Below are 21655 nucleotides of genomic sequence, written 5' to 3'. Positions count from 1 at the left end.
GTCACGCATCTCATGCCCAGCTCTCATGCTTCGGAGAGATGAACAGAGACCTGTTCTCAAGGCAGCTGATCTCCAGTAGTGTGCATGTGTGAGCCCATTGATCACCCGAGCCCGAAGCCTCTGATCATTGGCTGATCATCCCCCTGCCGAGTGCCTGAGGGAGGAGGGGAAGTGAGGACAGACGGCACGGGCAACCTGTTACTGAGTTAGCTTTTTTCCCCTCCTACTTGTGCTTGGTGGGCAAACACACAGTTGAACAAGTCCAGTGTGGCCCCAGCCCTGGCCTGTGGGAAGCAGGCCTAAGCCAGACATTAGCCCCCAGTGTGATTGGTGCTAAAAGGCCTGGGAGAAGGACCCCAGGGCTGCTCTGTCGCCCTGGAGACACGGGGTTAAGAGCTGGGAAGTGCTGGGTGGCCTTGAGGAACCCAGAAGGCGCTGTGCTTGGCCGGCACCAGTGGTGCTCACAGCCCCCACCTGCTTGCTGACTGGCTTTTTCCTCGTCTCTCTCTCAACCCTCTCTCCCATGCCTCTGCTGCCTTGCCTCCCCACTGCCTTTCTTGTCTCTGTCCCTCTCCCTGGATTTGCTCCTGGTCCCTGCCTCCTCTCAGAACCTGGAGCGCAGCGGGAACCAGCACAAGGCAGAAGTGGAGGCCATCATGGAGCAGCTGAAGGAACTGAAGCAGAAGGGCGACCGCGACAAAGAGACCCTGAAGAAGGCCATCCGAGCCCAGAAGGAGCGAGCCGAGAAGAGTGAGGAGTACGCCGAGCACCTGCACGTGCAGCTTGCTGACAAGGTGGCAGGCCTTGGGTGGAGTGCGGGTGCGGGGTGGCTGACATCCTGTCTGCCCGGAGAGGGCTACCTGATGGGGGAGGTTGGTTTGGGCGGATGGTCAGGTGGGTAGAGGTGGAAAAGCTAGTGAGAAGTGACCAGGTGGTGGTGGAAAGGGGGTGTGAGCTGGTAGGACAGGTGATTGGTTGGCAGAGGGTGGGAGTTGTAGTTGTAGCGTCGGATGGGTGGGCGAGTAATTTAGCCACCGGCACTCTGACGGGAAGGAAGGATTTGGAGTTCTCACAGTCTGGACCTGAGCTCCCATGCTCCCTCTCTGGGTTCTCTAACAAGGTCACTTGCAGGACGGAGGTTTAAGCTACCAGGGTGTGGGATCACTCTAGGTGAGGCCAGTCCATGGCTCCTTGAGGCTCAGTGCTGACCATCAAGCTGACAGGCCCTGCTATCTGCCTGTGTTCCCAGGATCTCTACGTTGCTGAAGCTTTGTCTACTCTGGAATCATGGAGGACTCGCTACAACCAAGTTGTGAAAGACAAAGGAGACCTTGAGCTGGAGATCATCGTCCTGAACGAGTGTGTATTTGTGTGCGGAGGGTGAGGGTGGGTGAGCCGATGGAGGCGTGGGTGTGCAGTGGAAGGAGGCCCGTTGTCTGGCTGCTCAAGTGGTTGCCATTGGGCCTTCACGGGGCATTGACTCCTATTGGGTGAGATGTGGGTAGCCCTCAGCCAGTTCCAGTTTGAAGTGTGGGCTCTGACCTTACCCTCGGATCCTCCCCTTCTGGCAGGCTTCCTGAGGGCTTGAGTTTCTCTGACACAAAGCCATGGCCTTGGCCTCCAGGGCCTAAGCCAAGTTGATCCCTGAAGGTATTGCCTCTGTTCCCAGTCTGCAGCATGGCAGGTGGCACTGTGGGGTTCCCGTTCCTCTCTTGGGGCCTGGGGACAGCTGATGATCTCTTTGCCTTTATTCATTTGTCTGGCCAAGGCCAGCTAGTCAGCAGGCCAGTGCTAGGGCATAGGGAGCAGGGCAAAAGTAACTCTTATGTTGCAGGTAATTTGAACTTGGGCTTTTCTTGAGCTGTCAAGTAACCATGTGGTCATCCTCAGTGACCCTCCCTGCCCAGCACCCCACTTTTCATCTGGGTTGGATAATTCATTGCAGTGACACCCAGAACAGACAGGCCATGCTCATGATTGTGGTGTTTTTAGCATGTTGACTGGGAACGATTCAGGGAGGAGGTGCTCAGGATACTGTTGTTCAGACAGGATGGTTTCTTTGCATCTCGGTGGTCCTCACCCTCATTGTCCTGGCCTCTGCCCTGCGCTCAGCAGTGTTACAAAGCTCTTTAAGTAAATGCCCAAAGGGTATGCTACTCCGTTAAGCCTCAGCCCAAAGGACTTATTTCAAACTCTGTGGTTCAGCAAACCCAGCTCCCTATTTAAGTTCCCAGATACAACCCTCTCCACAAGCCAGTCTCCTCTCCCAAAGCACTACCTTCATCAGCTCTGTGGCTTGGGGAGTCCACTGCTCTGCCTCATGCTCTGCCTCCTGGTTCTGTGTCAAAGCTGTCTTGTAGCCCCAAGGAGGTTCAATGCACAGGGATCTCCGGGTCCAAAGGATGCACTCTCCTTCTGATGCGTTTTCCTGCCTCTGAGATGGTTCATTTTATACCACACCTGTGAGACTGTCTCACCAGACAACCCAAGGCAAAGCAGTGCAGCTGCCACTTGGGGTGGAGATTGGGGAGCAGCTGGGTGCCAAGAGGTAGGGTGTGGCATGGGTAGCAACACTAGGCCCCACACCATGCAGAGACACAGTTCTTCAGAAGCTGACTACATCCAGGCAGTGCTCAGGTCAAGAGCAGAATCAGTTCCTGTCTTCTCGTCAATTGTGTTGGGGAGGTGATTGCGGCGAGTCTGTTGTGGTAGGCATTGGTGCAGTCATTGGAAAGTGAGGGCAAATTTGTATAATACTGGAAGTACCAATCATCTACAAGTCAGATGTTTCATCACTCAGGACTGCCTGTACCTGTAATTGATTCTCTGTCTGCTTTCGCTCTGTAGCCGGGTGACAGATCTGGTAAACCAACAACAAACCCTGGAAGAGAAGATGCGCGAAGATCGGGACAGCCTGGTGGAGAGACTACACCGGCAGACAGCTGAGTATTCTGCATTCAAGCTGGAGAATGAGAGGCTGAAGGTGTGTCTCGAGGCGGGGTCTGGCTCAGTGGGTGGAGGGTCCTAAGGAAATCTGTGCTGAGCAAGAGGGGCTTCAGAGGGTCTGGCAACGGCAGCGTGACCCCTGTCATTTAAGTCCTATTTCTGCCTCTGCTCTTGGTAGCTCTGGGATCTGGCAAGATACATCATCATTTGTTTGTGCAGAGAGGACGAGGAGCCCTGGTGTCATAGTGCGTTACTCAGTAGGCTGCTAATGATAAGGTTTGCAGTTTGAGACCGTCAGCTGCTCTGAGGGAGCAAGATGAGGCTTTCTGCTTCTGGAAAGACATACAGGGACGGTTCTGCTCTGTCCTAGAGGTCACCATGAGTTGGCGTGGACTCCGTGGCAGGGAGTTTGTTTTGTGGCAGGTAGATGAGAGTGGAGCCTGGTGGCACTGGGCAGCGAATTGAGGGGTCAGCAGGTGGAGCCTACCCAGTCGATGTGTACAGTTCTTGTACTCTTAGGCCTGGCTTCTCAACATGGTTTGTGGGAGAAAGATGGGGCAGTCTGCTTCTGTGAAGTTCATTCACAGTCTTGGGAACCTTGTGGAGCAGTTCTTCCCTGTCCTGTAGGGTCACTATGAGTTGGCGTCCATTCAACAGTAGTGGGATTGGGGGGGGAGGGAAAAAAAAACACAAAAAAAACAGTAGTGGGGTTTTTGTCTTGGAAGCGGAAGAATTTCAGCCTTGTGAGAATGCACCAGAAATGCTTAACACACTCATAAACTCAAGGAGATTCGCATTTGTTGTAATTTCTCATTTAAATCCAAGAAAACAGCCCTTGTGACTTATAGGACTGACCTGAAAACTGAGATTTCTATGGACGTGGACTGTAGGCACAGGCCAGTCCCCCACAACTGATTGCAGATTCGATAGGTGCAATTGTCTGGTTAAATATATGTAGATACTAATAAAGTCATACAGAGCATAAGGAGAAGAGAGATTAAAATAATAGAGTCAGACACATTTCTTGGTAGCATGCTCACCTCAGCCTTGCTTGGTGGTCCATGTGGAGATGGGAGACTGGAGGGCAGGAGAGAGGCAAGAGGGGAGCTAGGAGAGAGCTTCTTTATTGCTCACCAAGGCTTATATATCTTTGGGGGTGCGTGCAAGCCTCCTAATTACAGGTAAGGACATACGTGTCACAGGAAGGGGCTGCACTACAGTAATGAGAGGGGGACAATCTAGGGACATACAATCACTAGGAAGGGGAAGGATTGGGGGCACACATGTGACAAGATGGGCGGATCCTAGATTCTGATGGCAGCCGAACTTTGGATGTCACTGAACAGGTCTGGCTCTCCATTGAAACCATTATCAGGGTGTGAACCACACCTACAGTGGACCAGACTGATGTCTGATAAATGCCTTCAGGGAGAAGATCTTTGAGCATCTGACCTCCGACCATAGGCTGGTGTATAGCGTCTCCCGTTTGGCATATCTTTGGGGAAAGTCTCTTTATAATCCCACTGCAGACTGCCACATTGGGGTCCCTCAGAGCAGTTGGAGAATTTGAAATACCACCCTTTAGGTTCCTAGCTGAGTGGTCCACCACCAGGCCCCCTCTGAAACCTCCCAGCCACCCAGTGACACGATTGTTACATCCATTGAGGAAACTAAGAAAATGGGGGCTTAGTGAGAGGCCAGATTTCTTGCCTAGATTTTGCCTTAGGAAGTGTTGATGGGCTCAATAATCAGAACCCCAGTCTCTGATTCCCGAGCCCTCCCTTGTCACGTGTCCATACACAACCTCCCATAGAGCTCAACACAGGGGACTTGGCCGAGCCAGGCTTGTTTTTTAGGGTTTTTCTTAATTTTTTTAAGTTTTAGTTTTTTATTGATCTGAGCAGTAGCATCTGTGTTTTTAGTTAAGATAAATTGCTTTCAAGGAACTCTACCATAGAAAACAGCGAAGTTTTGTCAAGTGAACCCACTGGATATATCCGTCACTCGGATCCATACAACAAACCTCCTCCTGGCTCTTCCACCACAGGCATATTTGCCCGTGTTTTGTTCTGGGGTGTGTGTGCGGGCTCGCTTTAACTGTGTTTATAGATAGATTTGTAGAGTTAACTACGCCTACGTCTGGCTTCACCATTATGCAACCTTACCTTTCCGAGAACCATCCATGTGACATGAAGCTTCTGATTCATGCCATTCTTCCATGGTATGCCGCTGTGTGCATGAACGCTCCCGATGCATTTACCCATTTTCCTGAGTGCTGCTTTGCATATCTTTACAGATCTTTTGCTCTGCAAATCTCATGCATTTTCAATGTGGTATGTGTCACTGGGTAGTGTGTATAGCGTCAGAGTTGGTAGGTGTTGAGTACATACACCCTCAGCAGGGGTGTGAGAGCTACAGGTCTTTGGCTTCTCATCCCTACTTGGTACTGTCTTTTTAATTTCGCTCCCCTAGTGGCTGAAGTACTGGAGCACTGGATGTGCAGTGGGTTACAGCTTGGGCTGTTCACTGCAAAGCCAGCAGTTTCAACTACCAGCTGCTCTGTGAGAGAGAGAGAGAGGAGGTTCTCTCTAATGAGTTGTCTCAAAAGCCCACATGGGCAGTCCTCCCTTACCCTCAGAGGCCACTGTAAGTTGGGATTGATTGGAATTCAGTGACAGTGAGTTTGGATTTTGGTTTTGGTGGTTAGAGTATCTTGTAGTACAGGTGATATATAAATTGAAAACAACCTTCAAGTATATTAGGGAATTCAGTTATTGGTACATCATGATACATATGTGTTATATAATACAGTGTAGCCATTTACAATGATAATTGGAGAAATGCATTTCCTTAAATATTATAGTTATAAAAGCAAAATATTCCCAACGTAAATGTTCAAAGAAGTGGAGCCCTTAGAGAAACGTGGTATAGAACTGAGGGTCTCTGATACTCGTTGCTGACAGCAGATGGATCGTGGCTAACAGCGGTTAACCTTTGTCTCATTGACTGTGCAAAGGTGTTTGACTGTGTTGAGCAGAACAAACTGGAAAACATTGAGGAAAATGAGAATCCCAGAGCTCATTTCATTGGGTTCCCACAGAACGTGTACACAGACTACGAGGCAGTTCATTCAGTAATGATTTAAAGTTGGGAAAGGTGTCCTGTGAGAGATGCATCCTTCACGACACTGTTTAATCTGTATGCTGAGGAAATAATCTGAAATAATCATACAAAGAAGTACGCAGCAAGAACACTTTGTTCTAATAACCTCGCATTCTGTGACATGACGCTCACCTTCCCTCCACCATCACTGAAGACAAAATGAGTGCATAAGCAAATGTGAAGAAAGCTGATGGTGTTTGCTTATTAAAAGATATGACAAAATTAATGAATTCATAATAAAAAAGATATGGTGTCTTAAAGGCTTGAAGTTAAACAGGGGACCATCTAGCTGGGAAGCAGCAAAAAACCCACATGGGAGAAGTAAATCAGCCTGTGAGATCACGAGGATTAGGCATCAGAAGACCCAAACCAATCAAACCCATGCAAAAGAGCAGTGTCGGAGTAGAGACCCAAAGCCCATCTGTGGATAATTAGACATCCCCTCACAGAAGGGCTACAAGGAAAGGACAAGTCAGCCAGGGTGCAGTGTACACATAACACTGTTAGGTGCAGAGGAAACACACAACATTCCTCGAGCTCTTTAATGCTTTCTGCCCCCCACTATCATGACCCCAGTTCCTCCTTACAACCTGGCTAGACTGGAGCATGTACACTGGTACATATAAGAGCTCTTGACACACAGAATCCAGACAGCTACTCCCCCACCCTTGGATCAGTAATGGGAGTAGTGATAGCATTAGGGTAGGGGGAAAAGGGGAGAAAGGGAACCAATCATAAGGATCCACGAATAACCCTGTCCACCCCTCAAGGGGGATGAACAACAGAAATGTGATGATATGAAAATAATGATTTGTAATTTATCAAGAGTTCATGAGGGTGGGGGGTAGCTGATATAAAGGACTCAAGTAGGGAAAAAAGGTTTTAAAATGATGATGGCAATGTGTGTTTTGTTGTGAGAGCCCCCAATAAAATGATTTATGTAAAAAAATGTATGCAGCATCAGGATCAGAGGAAGGCTCATTAGCAACCTGTAGTGTGCAGATGACACACCCCTGCTGGCTAAAAGCAAAGAGGACTTCCAGCACGTGCTGATGAAGATGCAAGACTCCAACCTCCAGTGTGGCTTACACCTGAGCATAAAGAACACGGACATCTTCACAACTGGGCCCATAAGCAACACCAGGATAAAAAGAACCTACTGAAATTGTGGAGGATGTAATTTTTTTTGAATCCACAATCAACGCCTATGGAAGGAACCAGTCAGGAACTCAACATATTGCACTGAGCATATCTGCTTCTAAATACCTCTTTAAAGTCTTATAAAGTGACAATATCATTTTGAAGATGAAGGTACTTCTGACCCAGGCCATGGTATTTTTGGTTGATTCCTATGCCTAGGAAATGGAATAAAGAACAATGAAGACCAAAGAAGACTTGATGTCTTTGAATTATGGTATATTAAATATACCACGGACTTTGCGTTAGTCTGGGTATTTTAGAGAAACAAATCCATAGAAACTCATGTGTAAGAGAGAGCTTTATATAAAGGTTAAGTGCACATCAAGAAAACATCCCCACCCAGTGCTGCCCAAGCCCACAAGTCCAACATTAACCCGTATGTCCCAACACCAATCCACAAAGTCCTCCTCCATCTCACAAAAGACACACTATGATGCTGCCTGCTGGAGGAAAGTCCAATCAGTGAATGTGTAAGCATCTCAGCATTGGCAGGGGTCTTCACACAGCTGCTCTAGCACCCAGAGCTGCATCGGGTAGGTCCGTGTGGCTTCTCCTCGGGGATGACATGGAAGAAGTGAGCCTTGCCAGCTAAAGCAGGGAATTGGCTAAGATAGCTGCACCCTGGTCCGACCATCAGAAAGCAAGAGACCCGAGAACTCGAAAGGCGAGGCTCACTGAGCCATATATCCCTTCGCCTTTCAATTAACCCCACATGTGTTTATTGGCTAGGTTGACACAATAACTACCTCAGACTTCTAAAAGGCAAACCCTTCTTGGCAAAAGTATAGCCAGAATTGTGCTCAGAAGTGAGGACGGGGAGATTGCAGCTCAGGTGCTTTTGGTGGCCACGTTGTGAGTCCCTGGAAGAGGACATCCTACTTGGGAGAGGGCCAGCGCCCAAGGGGAGAATCCTGAACAAGTTGTAGTGACACACTGTGCTGCTTAAACAGAGACGACTGTGAGGTGGACGCAGGGACGGAGCAGGGTTTTATTGTGTTGGGTTAGGGTTGCTATGAGTCAGGACGGTCTCCACCGGGGAGTGGGTGTGGTTAGCGCACGTATCCTGGCACAGACACATCTACCATCCAGTCTTCTTCAGCTTGCTTTTCTCCTTTACTCCCATTCCATGGACATCTGTTTAGGTCAGTTGACAGACCCCTTTCTCGTTCAATGAGTGCTGATGATTGCACAGTGCTGAGACACTGATTTTGTCCCATCTACTTAGGGGAGCATGTGGGTTGTAGGAGGGTTTATTATTACCTTAAGAAGAAGGTCACAAGAGAGTAATTTTAGACAGGTAGGCTACAGAGCAGGATATATACTTCTATTTTTATGTTAAAAAATAAAATAGTCACAGATGTAAGCGACATTGTCTCATACCAAGGCACTATGCAGTCAGTAGGAGGTCCCCATGCCCCCTTGGTCTCAGCTTCATCTAAGAAGCCCGGTGGGGTAAGCTTTGAGCTGCTAACGGAAGGGTTAGTGATTTGAACCTAACAGCCTCTCTGTTGCAGTCAGATGAGGCCTCTGCTTCCTTAAAGACTTCCCGCCACAGAAACCCTGGAGCAGTTCTGCTCTGCCTTGTAGGGTGGTTTGGACTCAATAGCATTGGTTTGTTTTCATTTTCTTGGCTGTTGTGTACTTACTTGTACCAAGGAAAAAGACAACACTGAAGTCATGTACTTGGGGGCTCGTCAAGTCGTACCCTATGACCTCTCTGAATTGGAGGAGGAGTTGAGGTGGGATGGTCTATAATGGAGAGCTTTCCTGCTGATTACTCACGAGCCACCTTTTCTAGGCTAGCTTCGCCCCAATGGAGGATAAACTCAATCAGGCGCACCTCGAGGTCCAACAGTTAAAGGCATCAGTTAAGAACTACGAGGGGATGATTGACAACTATAAGAGCCAGGTAAGTCTCACCGACACCTTGGACCCCCTTTGAGGGCAGCAAACTCCTCTGCCTCCTCTGCTCTCAGCCTGGGAGGCTCTCCCAGTGCCGTTCCCAGGAAGAGTGGGCGTAGAACGTGTTCTTTACCAAAATCTGGCTGCTCTGCCCAAGAAGGTCTGATGCTTGGTTGGTTCCTAGGTGATGAAGACTAGATTAGAAGCTGATGAAGTGGCTGCCCAACTGGAACGCTGCGACAAAGAGAATAAGATCCTTAAGGATGAGATGAACAAAGAGATTGAAGCGGTACAGCTCCCCCTCCCTTCTCTCTTCCCCCCAGTGGCAGAACTGCCCCTCTTCTTGGCCTGTGGCCCCTCTCATTCAGACACAGAACATAGTCTCCTGCCGGGGTCGGGGCACTGGCTGCTATGTGTTCTCTCACTTCTCTTGTCAGTTCTGTTTCTGCTGCATCTCTCTTTCCTCGTCAGTGTCCTTTACAGATCACACTGACTTGCTCAGAGTATCCATATGCACTTAAATCTACAGGGATGATAGGTTCTAGGCATACCTACTTCATTCTGTGTAGTCTCTTTTTCTTGTGCCAACCAACCAAATAGGACCCCTGACTCCCTCCTCAAAGAATATTATCGTAGAAGCAAAGAGGTCATGGCTGGCAAAATTGGAGATAGGTTGAGTCCAGGAATGGTCACTAATTAGTTGCTAATCACTCAGTCTTAGATCCCCTACGTAGTGGGCTGCGAATGTGAGCTTCTGACCACAAGGTCAGTGGTGTCTCCCTCTGAGGGAGAAAGAGGAGGCCATCCAGAACCCCAAGGGGCCTCCTTTAGGTCGTTATGAGTCAGTGGCGGTCAGGTTTTTGCTATCTTCGCTTTTGGCTTGGTTGCCCGACAGCCTGGTGGCTGCTGGGAGGTGAGAGTAGGTTTTAACGCCGCCTTGTAGCATTTCCTAGCTGAGTCACCTGGAGCAAACCACTTTGTTCCGTAATGGATCCTCGGTTTCCTCGTGTGCCAGCTGGGCACAGCAGCACCTCCTTTATGAATTACATGAACAGCTGGAGAGCCTGTGGTACAAGGCCTGGCTCAGTGCTTACTGCATGGTGGCTGCTGCTGTTCAGTGACAGGATGAGTGTCACCTCAGTCCCACGTGTGTCCCCTCCGAGAGCAGCCGGACACCACCTCGGTGGGCTGTGGGGAAGACTTTGCAGGGTCCTCTTCTGAGGGCTGAGACTAGCCCTTCCTTAACTCCAGGAAGGCCCTCCCCAACGGCGGCCCCCTCTCCCCACTCCAGGCACGTCGGCAGTTCCAGTCCCAGCTGGCTGACCTCCAGCAGCTTCCTGACATCCTCAAGATCACAGAGGCTAAGCTGGCAGAGTGTCAGGACCAGTTGCAGGGCTATGAGAGGAAGAACATTGACCTCACCGCCATCATATCAGACCTGCGCAGCCGGGTAAGGGACTGGCAGAAAGGGTCCCACGAACTGACCCGAGCAGGGGCCCGCATACCAAGATGAGCTGCATGGCCCCCCAAGGGAGGACTACTTCCTTTGTCTTGGCTGCCGCTTTCTGAAAGGAGTGAGCTATCATCAGTGCTGTGAAATAAAAGTCTGGTGTGCCAAAAGCCTCGTGTTTGCACCTAGTGATTGTAGTTACTTGCCGGAGCCGTCACTCGCTCAGACCGTAGGCCCTCCTGCTCCTGCCCCTGCCCCCTGCCCCCTGCCCCCTGCCCCCTCAGTGCTCCAGGTTCCCTCTGCCTTTCCTGCCCTTTGCTGCCAAATAGCTGTTCCCAGCCACACACACTCTGAAGAGAGGCACGAGCTGACTCCAGGCCGTAGTTTCTTTCAGGCCTGTCCCTTGCTTTTAACAAAGCATTTTCATACTCTTTTTAACAGATCCGTTGCCTGCGATTCTGTCCCAACAGAGGGCTCGCTTGCTCACTCTCCCAGAAGCAGCCTGCTGCTGGGTAACTGGCACCATGTTTATGCTGTCCCAAGAACGATAGGCCACTTGTTGGTATGGTAACCTTGGGCGATCCTTTGGTTGTTCCCTTCTCCATGCTCCCTACGCGAGTACGCAGATTACCAGCATCGCCTCCATTAATGCACCCAGGCACTTAGTGTGAAGTACAGATGGTGCCCTCATTTTCCAGAAGAGAATCCAAGGCATAGAGGACAACAGGAGTTTCCCTAAGGTCTCGCTGGGTCTGCTTCCCAAGCCCCTGCCTCTCTGGTGCATCTGAGCGTCCCCGGGGTCTAAGAGACCCTGATGGCTGGGGCTTCTGCGGAAAGCAGCCCTCTGGGTGACTTCAAGGTGCCTGCTACCAAGTACCGGTAGATTTCCTGTTGCCTTGCCGGCTTGTGGCCCCAATGAGAGGGAGAAGGCAATCAATATCAACGATGTAATTGGTAAAGACTGTAGCTCGGGGGCTGTCCTGTGGGCCAACCAGACTACGTCCACGCCTGCCTTCTCACGTCTGCCCTGGATTCCAGCCGGGCCTCTTAGTGGTTTTTTACAGACCGCCGTCGGTCATGGACCTAACCTTTCCCTGCTCTCCTCTCTCCTTCAGGTTGTGCTCTGAGACTTGGACACCTGCCGAGGGCAGTATGCCTCTTTCCTGGGTGTGGCTGACAGGTCCCAGGAAGTTCTTTCGTAAACCAGTCTGTTCCTGTCATTTTAGATCGAACACCAGGGGGACAAGCTGGAGATGGCGAGAGAGAAACATCAGGCTTCCCAGAAGCAAAATAAACAGCTGAGTCTGAAGGTGGATGAACTGGAGAGGTTAGAGGCACTTGGTCCCATCTCTGTCCTCTTCCTGGGACCTGAGACTTTCAGCCACTTAGCTGCTTGGTGCTCGGTGTGCTGAAGTGTTTGAGGGACTCACAGCCCTGGAAGGTTCTAGGCAGACCTCAGAGGCGAAGCTGCTTCCGTGTCAGTGGTAAGCATCACGGGAGAGCAGAAGCTGCTCTGTCGGCTTGGGGGGATGCCGCAAGAGCACGAGATGAGAATCAGACCACCGGTAGGCATTGGAGAGACATGCTTCCTCCCAGCAGAGCCTGGCTTGAGGGGAGCAGCCTATACACTGATGGGGGGACATTACTCCCTCTTCATGCTCTCCATTTCCACTCGTCCTTTTCTGCGCTGACTCTTCTCTTTCTCATGGACCGTTGGAGGCCATCAGAGGAGAAGAGTTCACCTGTCGCGATGAGAGGCCCTGGCCTTGAGTCCCAGCTCTGCCACGGAACCGACTCCGTTAGTACCTTGAGCAAATCCTAGAACCCTTGTGAGCCTCAGTTTTGTTCATCTTGAGCAAGGGATCGAGGTGTAGGGGTAATAATCTGACTCGTAGGGTTCATGTGGGTCTTCACCAAGATGATGCCCCCAAAAGGGATTGAGGAATGTTCCGGATACACTAGGTGGGGTCATTCCGATTTTAAATAGGAACCAGTCTTGGAAAGGGTTAAGGGACTTGCTCAAGGACAGCTGTCCCTGGCAAAGCTGCAACTTAGACCTGTGACGCCCTTGCTTCAGTCTGTTCCAAAGCAAACGGCACGGTCAAGTCCAGCTCATAGCAAACCCACAGGGCACTGTAGAACTGCTCCTGGGGGTGTAAGGTGAGTGCCCCCTCTTTGTCCCATGGAGAGAATCACGGACCTTTGGCTTGGCACCAGGCCTCTGAAGAGTTTGGGGTAGCATCTGGAAAATGCGAGCTAGATCGCCCCGTCAGGGGTCGGGCCTTCGTTGTAGAGCTGAAGAACTGGAGGCCCTAGGAGGCTGGAACTGCTGAGACAGGCGGGCGGTTAATGCACCTGGCCGCTGAGACGTGAATCAGGTGATCTCTGGGGCCCCACCTCAGCTCAGGAGAATTTAGAGAGCTCTTTAAGTTAGAGGGTGGTCTGGAAGAGCATCGGGATGGTCTCTTGACCGGTGGCAGGCTCGTAGGATGTTGACAGGTCCATCTGAAAGTCCTTTGGCTGAGGGAGGTAGCGGCGGCGGCGAGCAGTACAAGCTGGAGGCATAGGTTTTGGTGACAGACCTGCCACCTGTGCTGGCCTTGGGCCAATGACTCCCCCCCTCAGTTTCATCAGCTTCACCTGGGCTGCATGTGGCTGCATTACCATGATGAAGTGCACACGGGCACTGCCCGCACTCAGCCCGATTGCTCTTCCTGCTCATCCTAATGCGCACTAACCAGCTTCTGCAGGTCCTGGGTCTGCTTGCTGATCTGCACATGTTTGGCTTTTTCCTCTGGCCCTTGGAGATTCTCGGTGTGACGACAGCCTCAGTCCTGGGGTGGCTGACAGCCCCCCCGGTGGGGTAAAACAGGCCGGGTAGGGCCTGAGGAGATCTGATTGAATGCTCTTACCTAGGAAACTGGAGGCGACCAGTGCCCAGAACATCGAGTTCCTACAGGTGATTGCCAAGAGGGAGGAGGCAATCCACCAGTCCCAGCTGCGGCTGGAGGAGAAGACACGGGAATGTGGGACGCTGGCAAGGCAGTTGGAGAGCGCCATTGAAGACACCAGGAGGCAGGTCAGTCCATCCCATTCCCTTGCTACCTCGCTCTTTGACTTGGGGAATCCTCACCTCTCTAAGCCGATCTTTTCCATTCAACTCAAAAACCAAAAAACTCATTTCTGCTTGGCTGATCGCAACCCCTTAGGACAGGGTAGAACTGACGGTATCCGTGCGCTAAGTGTATTTGGAAGCAGACAGCCACATCTTTCCCCGGCAGAGTGCCTGTTGGATTAGAACCACTGACCTCTTGGTTAGCAGCTGAGTGCTTAACCATTGCACCTGCAGGTCTTTTCCATCTGAAAAACAGGCGTGATCATAGTACCTGCCCTAGGAATGTATCCTAAGGATCAAATGAGTATTGTAAAAGCCTGAGCACTTTATTCAAGGTGATTGTGATCGCAGGCTGGTTCGCTGCCTCCTAGGGGATGTCTCCCGGGGCCTTGGAAAGGGCAGGGCCGACTGGGCTGCAGAAGCAGGCCTTGTTTCTTGCTCCTCCTCTGAGGCTCCAGAGGTTCTGGGCTGATCCACCGGTGCTGTCTGTGGGATTCCCTAGTGGGCAGTGGGCGAGGTCTAGCCCTCTCCCAGGTCTTCGTCTTGGGTGTCTTCTGCGCAGGTGGAGCAAACGAAGGAGCACGCAGTCTCCAAGGAGCGAGCGGCCCAGAACAAAATCTTGGACCTGGAGACCCAGCTGAGCAGAACCAAAACTGAACTCACCCAGCTACGACGGAGCCGGGATGATGTGAGCAGGGCTGGTGGGGAGGGAGCTAGAGCCAGGGAGAGGGTTAAGAGTTCAAGCTCTCTGGGGGACTTGCAAAAGGGGCCCTGGCGGTGTTGTGGTTACATGTTGGGCTGCTAACCAAAAGGTCAGCAGTTTGAACCCAGTTGCTCCTTGGGAGAGAGATGGGTCTATTTCCATAATAGTGACCGTCTCAGAAACTCACAGAGCAGTCTACCCTGTCCGATAGGGTTGCCATGGCAGGGAGTTTGGGTTAATTTTTGGCGGGTTGGGGGCTTGCAAAAGAACCGTGCGTGGTCCATCAGGCTAAGCATTTGGGCTGCAATCTGAACTGCAGCTTGCTTGCACCTGTGAGACAGTTCGTGCTGTGAGTCAGTGTCAGGGGAAGCCAGCCCCTAACACATCATTACGGGTTCGGTAGATGCACTTGTACAGCGATAATAAGTAAAGATCATAGTAAAGTTATAGAGAGCACGAGAGATAGACGTGAAGTATTGAAATACATTGAGTCAAACACAATTCATGGTAGCATGCTCACCTCAGCCCCACTCGATGGTCCACATGGAGGGAGCGAGCCATCTTTAATGCTAGTCCAGGCTTTTTATATTCTCCGGGGACATGCAAGCCCCCTTAATTACAGGTGAGTACAGACGTCACAGAAAGGGGTTGTGCTATAGGTAATACAGTAATGAGAGGGGGTGGTCTAGGGACATACATGCAATAGTAAGAGGAGGGATTGGGGGTATACATGTGATAAGATGGGTGGATAACTTAACTTTGGATGTCACAGAGTCAGTTTGGCCTGTTCCCTGACTCAACTGATAGAGATTATTGGTAGGGTGAGAACTCTTGGTCGCAGGCCTCAGGGAGGAATAGTTTATTGTCCCCAGTAGCAGGGAGTGAGGCCTACCCTGTAGTCTGGTGACTAACTGCCCTCGGGGAGGATGTCTGTAAGCGTTGGACCTTCCCCCCACAAGTCAGCATTGACTCCAAAGCAGAGTGAGTTTGGTGTGGGGCTTGCTGGGCCCAGCGGTGGTGGTGGTTGAAGGAACATGTGATTTTGGAAATGATGATGGCAACAAATGCCTGTATTTAGACTTCTATAAATGCCCTTTGCCTCCTAGTTCTTTCCTCTATTTCCTTTTACTTTCCTCTTGTCCCACTAGCATGCCCAGCCTTCATTTGGGTTTCAGTAATTCCTCTCGGTTACGTTGCCCTTGATCAAGCCCTACCAGGCCTCTTACACCCTCCTTGCCACTCATTTTGGATCACTTGTTGTTCCCTTGTCCCTGGGTTAGTTCACACCACTTCTTTCCCCACCCCCACCCCTCTCCCATGCCCCTCCTGGAACCATTGGACCCGTTGTTTTCTCCTCCAGGTTGTTTATCCTCCAGTGTGCTCTTGAGCAGTGAGGTTGGTGAGGCTTCAGCTTAGGTACTTTGGACATATTATCAGGAGGAACCAGTTCCTGAAGAATGTCACCGTGTTTGATAAAATGAGATGGATTGACCCAGTGTTGGCAACAATGGGCTTAAAAATGGGAATAATTGCGAAGATGCCTCAGGAATGACTAGGCTTCTGTTCTGTTGGACATAGGGTTGTTATGCATTGAAACCAACTCACCAGCGCCTAACATCGTAAACACCCAATGGGGTGAAGTGCCATCACTTGGTGGTCTGCTTCTCCCTTTCTTCTATGACTTGTGATGCTGGACATCTTGTCATTTGTAGGTCTTCTTTAAGGAAAATAGGTCTATTCAAATTATTTGCTCATTTTAAAATTGAGTTATCTTTTTGTTGGTTTTTAAGAGTTTTACAAATGTGTTTTGAATATAAGCCCCTTATCAGATAATTTACTTACAGATATTTTCTACTGTTTTATGGATTGTCTTTTCACCCTCTTGGTGGTGGACTTTGAAGTACAAACATTTTTAATTTCTTTAAGGTCCAGTTTTTCTTTTTTTTAAAATGCTGTATCACATGTAAGAAATCATTTGCTAAATCCTGGATAGGTAAATCTGTAGAGACAGTAACTAGGTTAAGGATTTACTGGGGGTGTGGGAGGGCGGGTTAGAAGGGAAGGGGCAGCTACTAGCAGTGAGCACAAGCTAACGAATGTGGTGATAGTTGAACAACTCCTTTTGATATAGCCGAGCTATTGAAGTGCATAATCTGTGAAGCACAAAGCAATAAGACTATTAAGATAAAACAAATATTTCCTAATGCAAGATTACAAAGCCTTAGTCCATTCTTTTTCAGAGTCGAATACTTTCAGAAGTTAACCTTTAGGTCTCTGGTTCAGTTGGAGTTAATTTTTGTATAGGGTGTAGGGTAAGTGTTCTATAGCTCCCTCCTTCATTTGGATAACCAGCTGTCCCATCACCATTTACTGAAAAAATGATTGCTTTCTCTTAGTTTGGTTGGTACACTATCAATTGACCTTCAATAGAAGAATCTACTTCTCACTGGACATCCCCTTACAGAAGGGTCTCGGGGAGGAGAAGAGCCAGTCAGGGTGCAATGTAGGAACGATGAAACATACAACTTTCCTCTAGTTCATAAATGCTTCCTCCCCGCCCTCCCTACTTTCATGATCCCAATTCTACATTATAAATCTGGCTAGACCAGAGGATGTACACTGGTTCAGATAGGAACTGGAAACACAGGGAATCCAGGATGGATGATCCCTTCAGGACCAGTGGTGTAAGAGGCGATACTGGGAGGGTGGAGGGAGGGTGGGTTGAAAAGGGGGAACCAATTACATGTAACCTCCTCCCTGGGGGACAGACAACAGAAAAGTGGGTGAAGGGAGACATCACACAGGGCAAGATATGACAAAATAATGATTTATAAATTATCAAGGGTTCATGAGGGGAGGGGTGGAGAGGGGAGGGAGGGGAAAAATGAGGAGCTGATGCCAGGGGCTTAGGTGGAGAGCAAATGTTTTTTGGTTGTTTTTTTTTTCTTTTTGGAGAGCACAAGTTTTGAGAATGATGAGAGCAATGAATGTACAAATGTGCTTTGCATAATTGATGTATGTATGTATGGTGATAGTTGTATGAGCCCCTAAAAAATGATTTAAAAAACAACAAAAAATCAAGGTTGCAGTGGCATTAAAATTTTCTGATAAGAAAACAGAAAGGATCTACTTCTCAACTCTCAAATTTATTCCATTGAAGGATGCTTGCTTTTAGGTCCAAGTACCATAGAGATGGTTGGCTTTTTTTTGGTTTCTTGCATTTCATTATGAAATTTAGCATAAGCTGAGGTGAGCCAGCTAAGATTTTGCTAGAGATTGTATTGTCTCTATGGGGCAGCCCTTTGGCATTGAGTTGTGTGTTTGGCTGCTTGCTGCAAGGTCAGCAGTTGAAGCCCAGCAGCTGCTTTGACAGAACAATGAGGCTGTCTGCTCCTTGACAGATTGACATCTTGGGGACTATGTAGGGACTATTCTGGCTGTGAGTAAGAAATGGCTGCATGGCCGTCGTTTTGGTTTTGGTGGTATCTCTGGATAAATTTGAAATATTGCCTTCTTAACAATATTGCCTTCTGATGCATGAACACAGGATGCATGTCTATGTGCTTACGTCTTTGATATCTGGTTTTTTTTGGTCTTTAATATCTTTCAAAGATGTTTCATAGTTCCCAGAGCGCAAGTCTCATACTTCTGTTGTTAAATTTGTTCCTAAGTATTTTATTCATTTTGATGCTATTTTAAGAATCTATCTGTTTGATCCATTTACTTTAATTTCCTCTTTTCCCTTCAGTTCAGGCTTGACCTGAGACTAAAGAGACCTTGCAGGGGGGACCAAAGACCATTCTGTTTCCTTTGATCGGTTCTGGAAAGGAAGAAAAGAAAGGAGGCGACTGTGTCTGTATTTTGCTGGGCTTGTAATCCAGCTTTCCATTTGCACCACTGTTGCGTATTAATGCCTTTCATGGGGCTGAGCTCCTTGGGAGCTGCAGTGGAGAAAGCCTCTACCACATAGCGCCTGCAGTGAGAGGCTCGCTTCAGTTGAGTCTTTGTTGCCTTAGCTTGTGGCTCTGGTGTTACTCTCATTCTTACTAGCAGATAAGGCTTTCACATAGTTCTTTCCTTCCGTGGTGGGTGTTTAAATGTGCCTGAGTACTAAGGTAATAGCCTCACTTTCTAAATATGGAACCGAATCTTTAGGAACCCAGGTAGTATGATTGTACAATATAATTTACATGAATCATTTACACCAATAGTCACTGAATGCCTTTTGTACCCTAGTCTTCACCTTTTTGCCTTTCATAAAGGTCACAGGACTTAACGCTGCTCCAATTATCCCCAAATCCCTACTTTGGAACATAATTTCAGAGTCTGACACATCTTAGATTGTAGGTCTCTGTTAGGTCAGCCTTGGGGAATATGGAGAAAGGGGGTGAAGAAATCCAGGATCTATGAGGGAAGACCAAAACGTGAGACTGACTATTCACCCCAGTGGATTAACTCTGTCATGGGGAACCCTGCTGGACCTGCTCTCAACCCAACCTCTCCCTGTTTATCTCCTCTTAGGCAGACCGCCGCTACCAGAGCCGCCTGCAGGACCTGAAAGATCGCCTGGAGCAGTCAGAGAGCACCAATCGAAGCATGCAGAACTACGTCCAGTTCCTGAAGTCGTCCTACGCCAATGTGTTTGGGGATGGTCCCTATACCACCTACCTGACCAGTTCTCCCATCCGCTCCAGATCTCCTCCTGCTTGAGGCTACCCTTCTTGAGCTGGGAGGCCTGATTGTTGCCATGGAAACTGGGGTTGCCAAGCCATACTCAGACAGCCTATTGGTTTTCCTCTCTCTTCAAGTGGTGCAATGTGTCCAGGGTTTTGTCCTTAGCTGCTGGCTCCAGAACAGTCCCTACAGTGGCTGGAGAGTACAGTGGTTTTTCCAGAGCCCGGTTGGTTCTTTCTTCCCTGATATAGTTGCCGGATGGAAATTTTTTAATTCCTTTGTCAGGCTGTTTTTAACTAATGACCCAACGGTACCAGATTTTAACTCACCAGGACCTTACTCATTCCTTTCCTCCAGAGAATGCTTGGACTGAGCCTATTCCTCTAGGCCCCTCCTAGCCCTTCTCTGATCCTTTTGGCTTGGGTTTTCTTCTGGCTTGAATCAGCAGGATCTGTTGCCTAGAGGTCTGCCTTCCTCTTAGACCCCTCACCCCCCATTTCCCCCCTCCTGGACTTGCAGGCGTCTGCATTTGCTATGTTTTTCGTTTCAGGCGTGTTGTGTCTTGCCCAGAGTTCTCTTCTGCAGTTCAGTGGCAGCCTCTCTTGCTTAAGCTTTTCCTTGAGGGCACTTGCCTCTAAGCACTTCACCCTAGATGCCATTAGGACTCGTGTCCTATTGGATTTAAAAAAAAAATGTAACCCCAGTCTCATTGATTTTGTTGTTATTTTTCTTTGTCAGGTTTGTATTTATAAAAATGTATTATTGAAATACTTGTGTTTTACCAAAAGCTTTTTATAATCCATATTTAAGACTTTATTGAATGATTTCTATTACATAACCTTTCCCTTTTCTAAAAGTGATTAATAAGAGCTTAGGAATGCTTTTTCATAAAGTGTTGCAGGAGGGCCAGTCAGCATATTTAAAATGCTGGGTGCATGGACCATTGGGCAAATCATGTGGCTCGTGCTGGTCCTCACCCTTGGAGAACACGCACTCATCTTGCGTGAGTCTTCTGGAGGAGATAGACTTGTAAGCATGCTCAGGGTATTGGGGCAGACCACTTTCACTGTTAGGGGAGGTGAAAATGTATATGTAACTTTCATTTTTAAAATGTTAACTGATTTCTGAAAGAGAAGATTTTTGTTCTCTTCATAGCTCCCTTTCTTTAAAAGAACAAATTTATAGAAACAAATACAAATATGGTGCTGCTGTGCTGAACACTGACCTTTCCATTCTAGCTGGTATTGGCTTCCTAGGTGGTCCAAGTCATCCTTCTTAGTCACTCCAACCCAAGTCTGTCCTTGAAGGCAATACATGTCCCATTCAGATACATGGATTTATAAACCCGAAAAATCTTGGCGTTTTCATCCTTTAACTTCACTAAGGAAAGTCATTAAAAATCACAAAAAATCCTATCAGCTAGCTAGCCTTGCCACAAAAATCAAGCCATTTTCACACCCTTAAGGTATATGAAGTTGAACTTAATATCTGAAAGATCTTCCCAAGAAATGACAGTTGGCAAACTTCAATACCAACGAGTACATCCAACAAGCCCATCCCTATGTATCCCCCTTGGTTTCACCAGATGAGTGAACATTTCCTGGTAGATGACTCTGGGGGAAACCCCTATTGCTACAACCCTTCCAACAATGCTCTTTTTTTCTTTTGTCATAAAACATGAGCGTGTAAAATATCAGATTTAATAATGTTCTTATTGATTCAAACTCTAGGACAGAAGCCTTCCTACCTCAAACTCAGATCCCAAGAAATATGGTGGACAATAGACTGGTGAAGAAGTCTGGGCTCCTAGTTTTAAAAAGTCAATATGGGCAATTATTAATCCTGACTTATACTTCATGAGATATATAATACACTCAAAGTTGTACAATGCATTAGTTTTTAGTATAGTCACAACGTGGTAGAACTATCATGACTATCAAGTTTCATAACTTTTTACCCCTGCCTCCCCTCTCTCCCTGAAAGCCCCCTTACCTGTTGTCAATGTAGTCCTCCCTCCATCCTCTAGCAACCACTAATCTACTGTTTCTAAGGATTTGCTTATGCTGGATATTTTACATAAGTGGAATAAAAATATGTGGCCATTTGTGACTTTCTCGACTCATGTATCAGTGGGCCCTCCCCTTTTAAAAATCATTTTATTCGGGGCTCATACAACTCATCACAATCCATACATGTGTCCATTGTGTGAAGCACATTTGTTGGCCATCTTTCTCAAAACATTTTCATTCGACTTGAGCCTTTGGTTTCAGTTCATTTTTCCCCTCCCTCCCTGCCTCTTCACCCTCATGAACCCTTGATAATTTATAGGTTGTTATTTTGTCATATCTTACACTGTCCGACGTCTCCTTTCACCCACTTTTCTGTTGTCCATCTCCCAGGGAGGAGGTTATATGCAGATCCTTGTGATCGGTTCCCTCAATCTACCCCACCCTCCTGGTATCGCCACTCAGCACTGGTCCTGAAGGGTTCATCTCTCCTGGAT

At 48.5% G+C, this 21655-nt stretch overlaps 1 protein-coding gene across 7 annotated transcripts in view; it reads left to right on the top strand.

Moving 5' to 3' along the window:
* Positions 1 to 21254, top strand: part of ODF2 (outer dense fiber of sperm tails 2) — a 38411-nt gene extending 17157 nt beyond the window's left edge. For 4 of the 7 annotated variants that reach the window (XM_075560693.1, XM_075560696.1, XM_075560692.1 and 1 more), the window contains exons 12-21: positions 609 to 794; positions 1250 to 1359; positions 2848 to 2983; positions 9107 to 9217; positions 9395 to 9499; positions 10502 to 10660; positions 11887 to 11987; positions 13577 to 13739; positions 14338 to 14463; positions 19000 to 21254. In XM_075560693.1, the coding sequence (XP_075416808.1) occupies positions 609 to 794; positions 1250 to 1359; positions 2848 to 2983; positions 9107 to 9217; positions 9395 to 9499; positions 10502 to 10660; positions 11887 to 11987; positions 13577 to 13739; positions 14338 to 14463; positions 19000 to 19188 (1386 nt within the window). In that variant the 3' untranslated portion in view covers positions 19189 to 21254. Of the gene's footprint in view, positions 1 to 608; positions 795 to 1249; positions 1360 to 2847; positions 2984 to 9106; positions 9218 to 9394; positions 9500 to 10501; positions 11037 to 11886; positions 11988 to 13576; positions 13740 to 14337; positions 14464 to 18999 lie in introns of those variants that run through there. The other 3 variants (XM_075560699.1, XM_075560698.1, XM_075560697.1) reach the window with 3 other exon arrangements.
* The last annotated feature ends 401 nt before the right edge of the window (positions 21255 to 21655 follow it).

This window comes from Tenrec ecaudatus, chromosome 10, assembly GCF_050624435.1.
Source record: "Tenrec ecaudatus isolate mTenEca1 chromosome 10, mTenEca1.hap1, whole genome shotgun sequence".
Classification (NCBI taxonomy): domain Eukaryota; kingdom Metazoa; phylum Chordata; class Mammalia; order Afrosoricida; family Tenrecidae; genus Tenrec; species Tenrec ecaudatus.
This window is presented reverse-complemented; position numbering and strand designations above follow the sequence as displayed.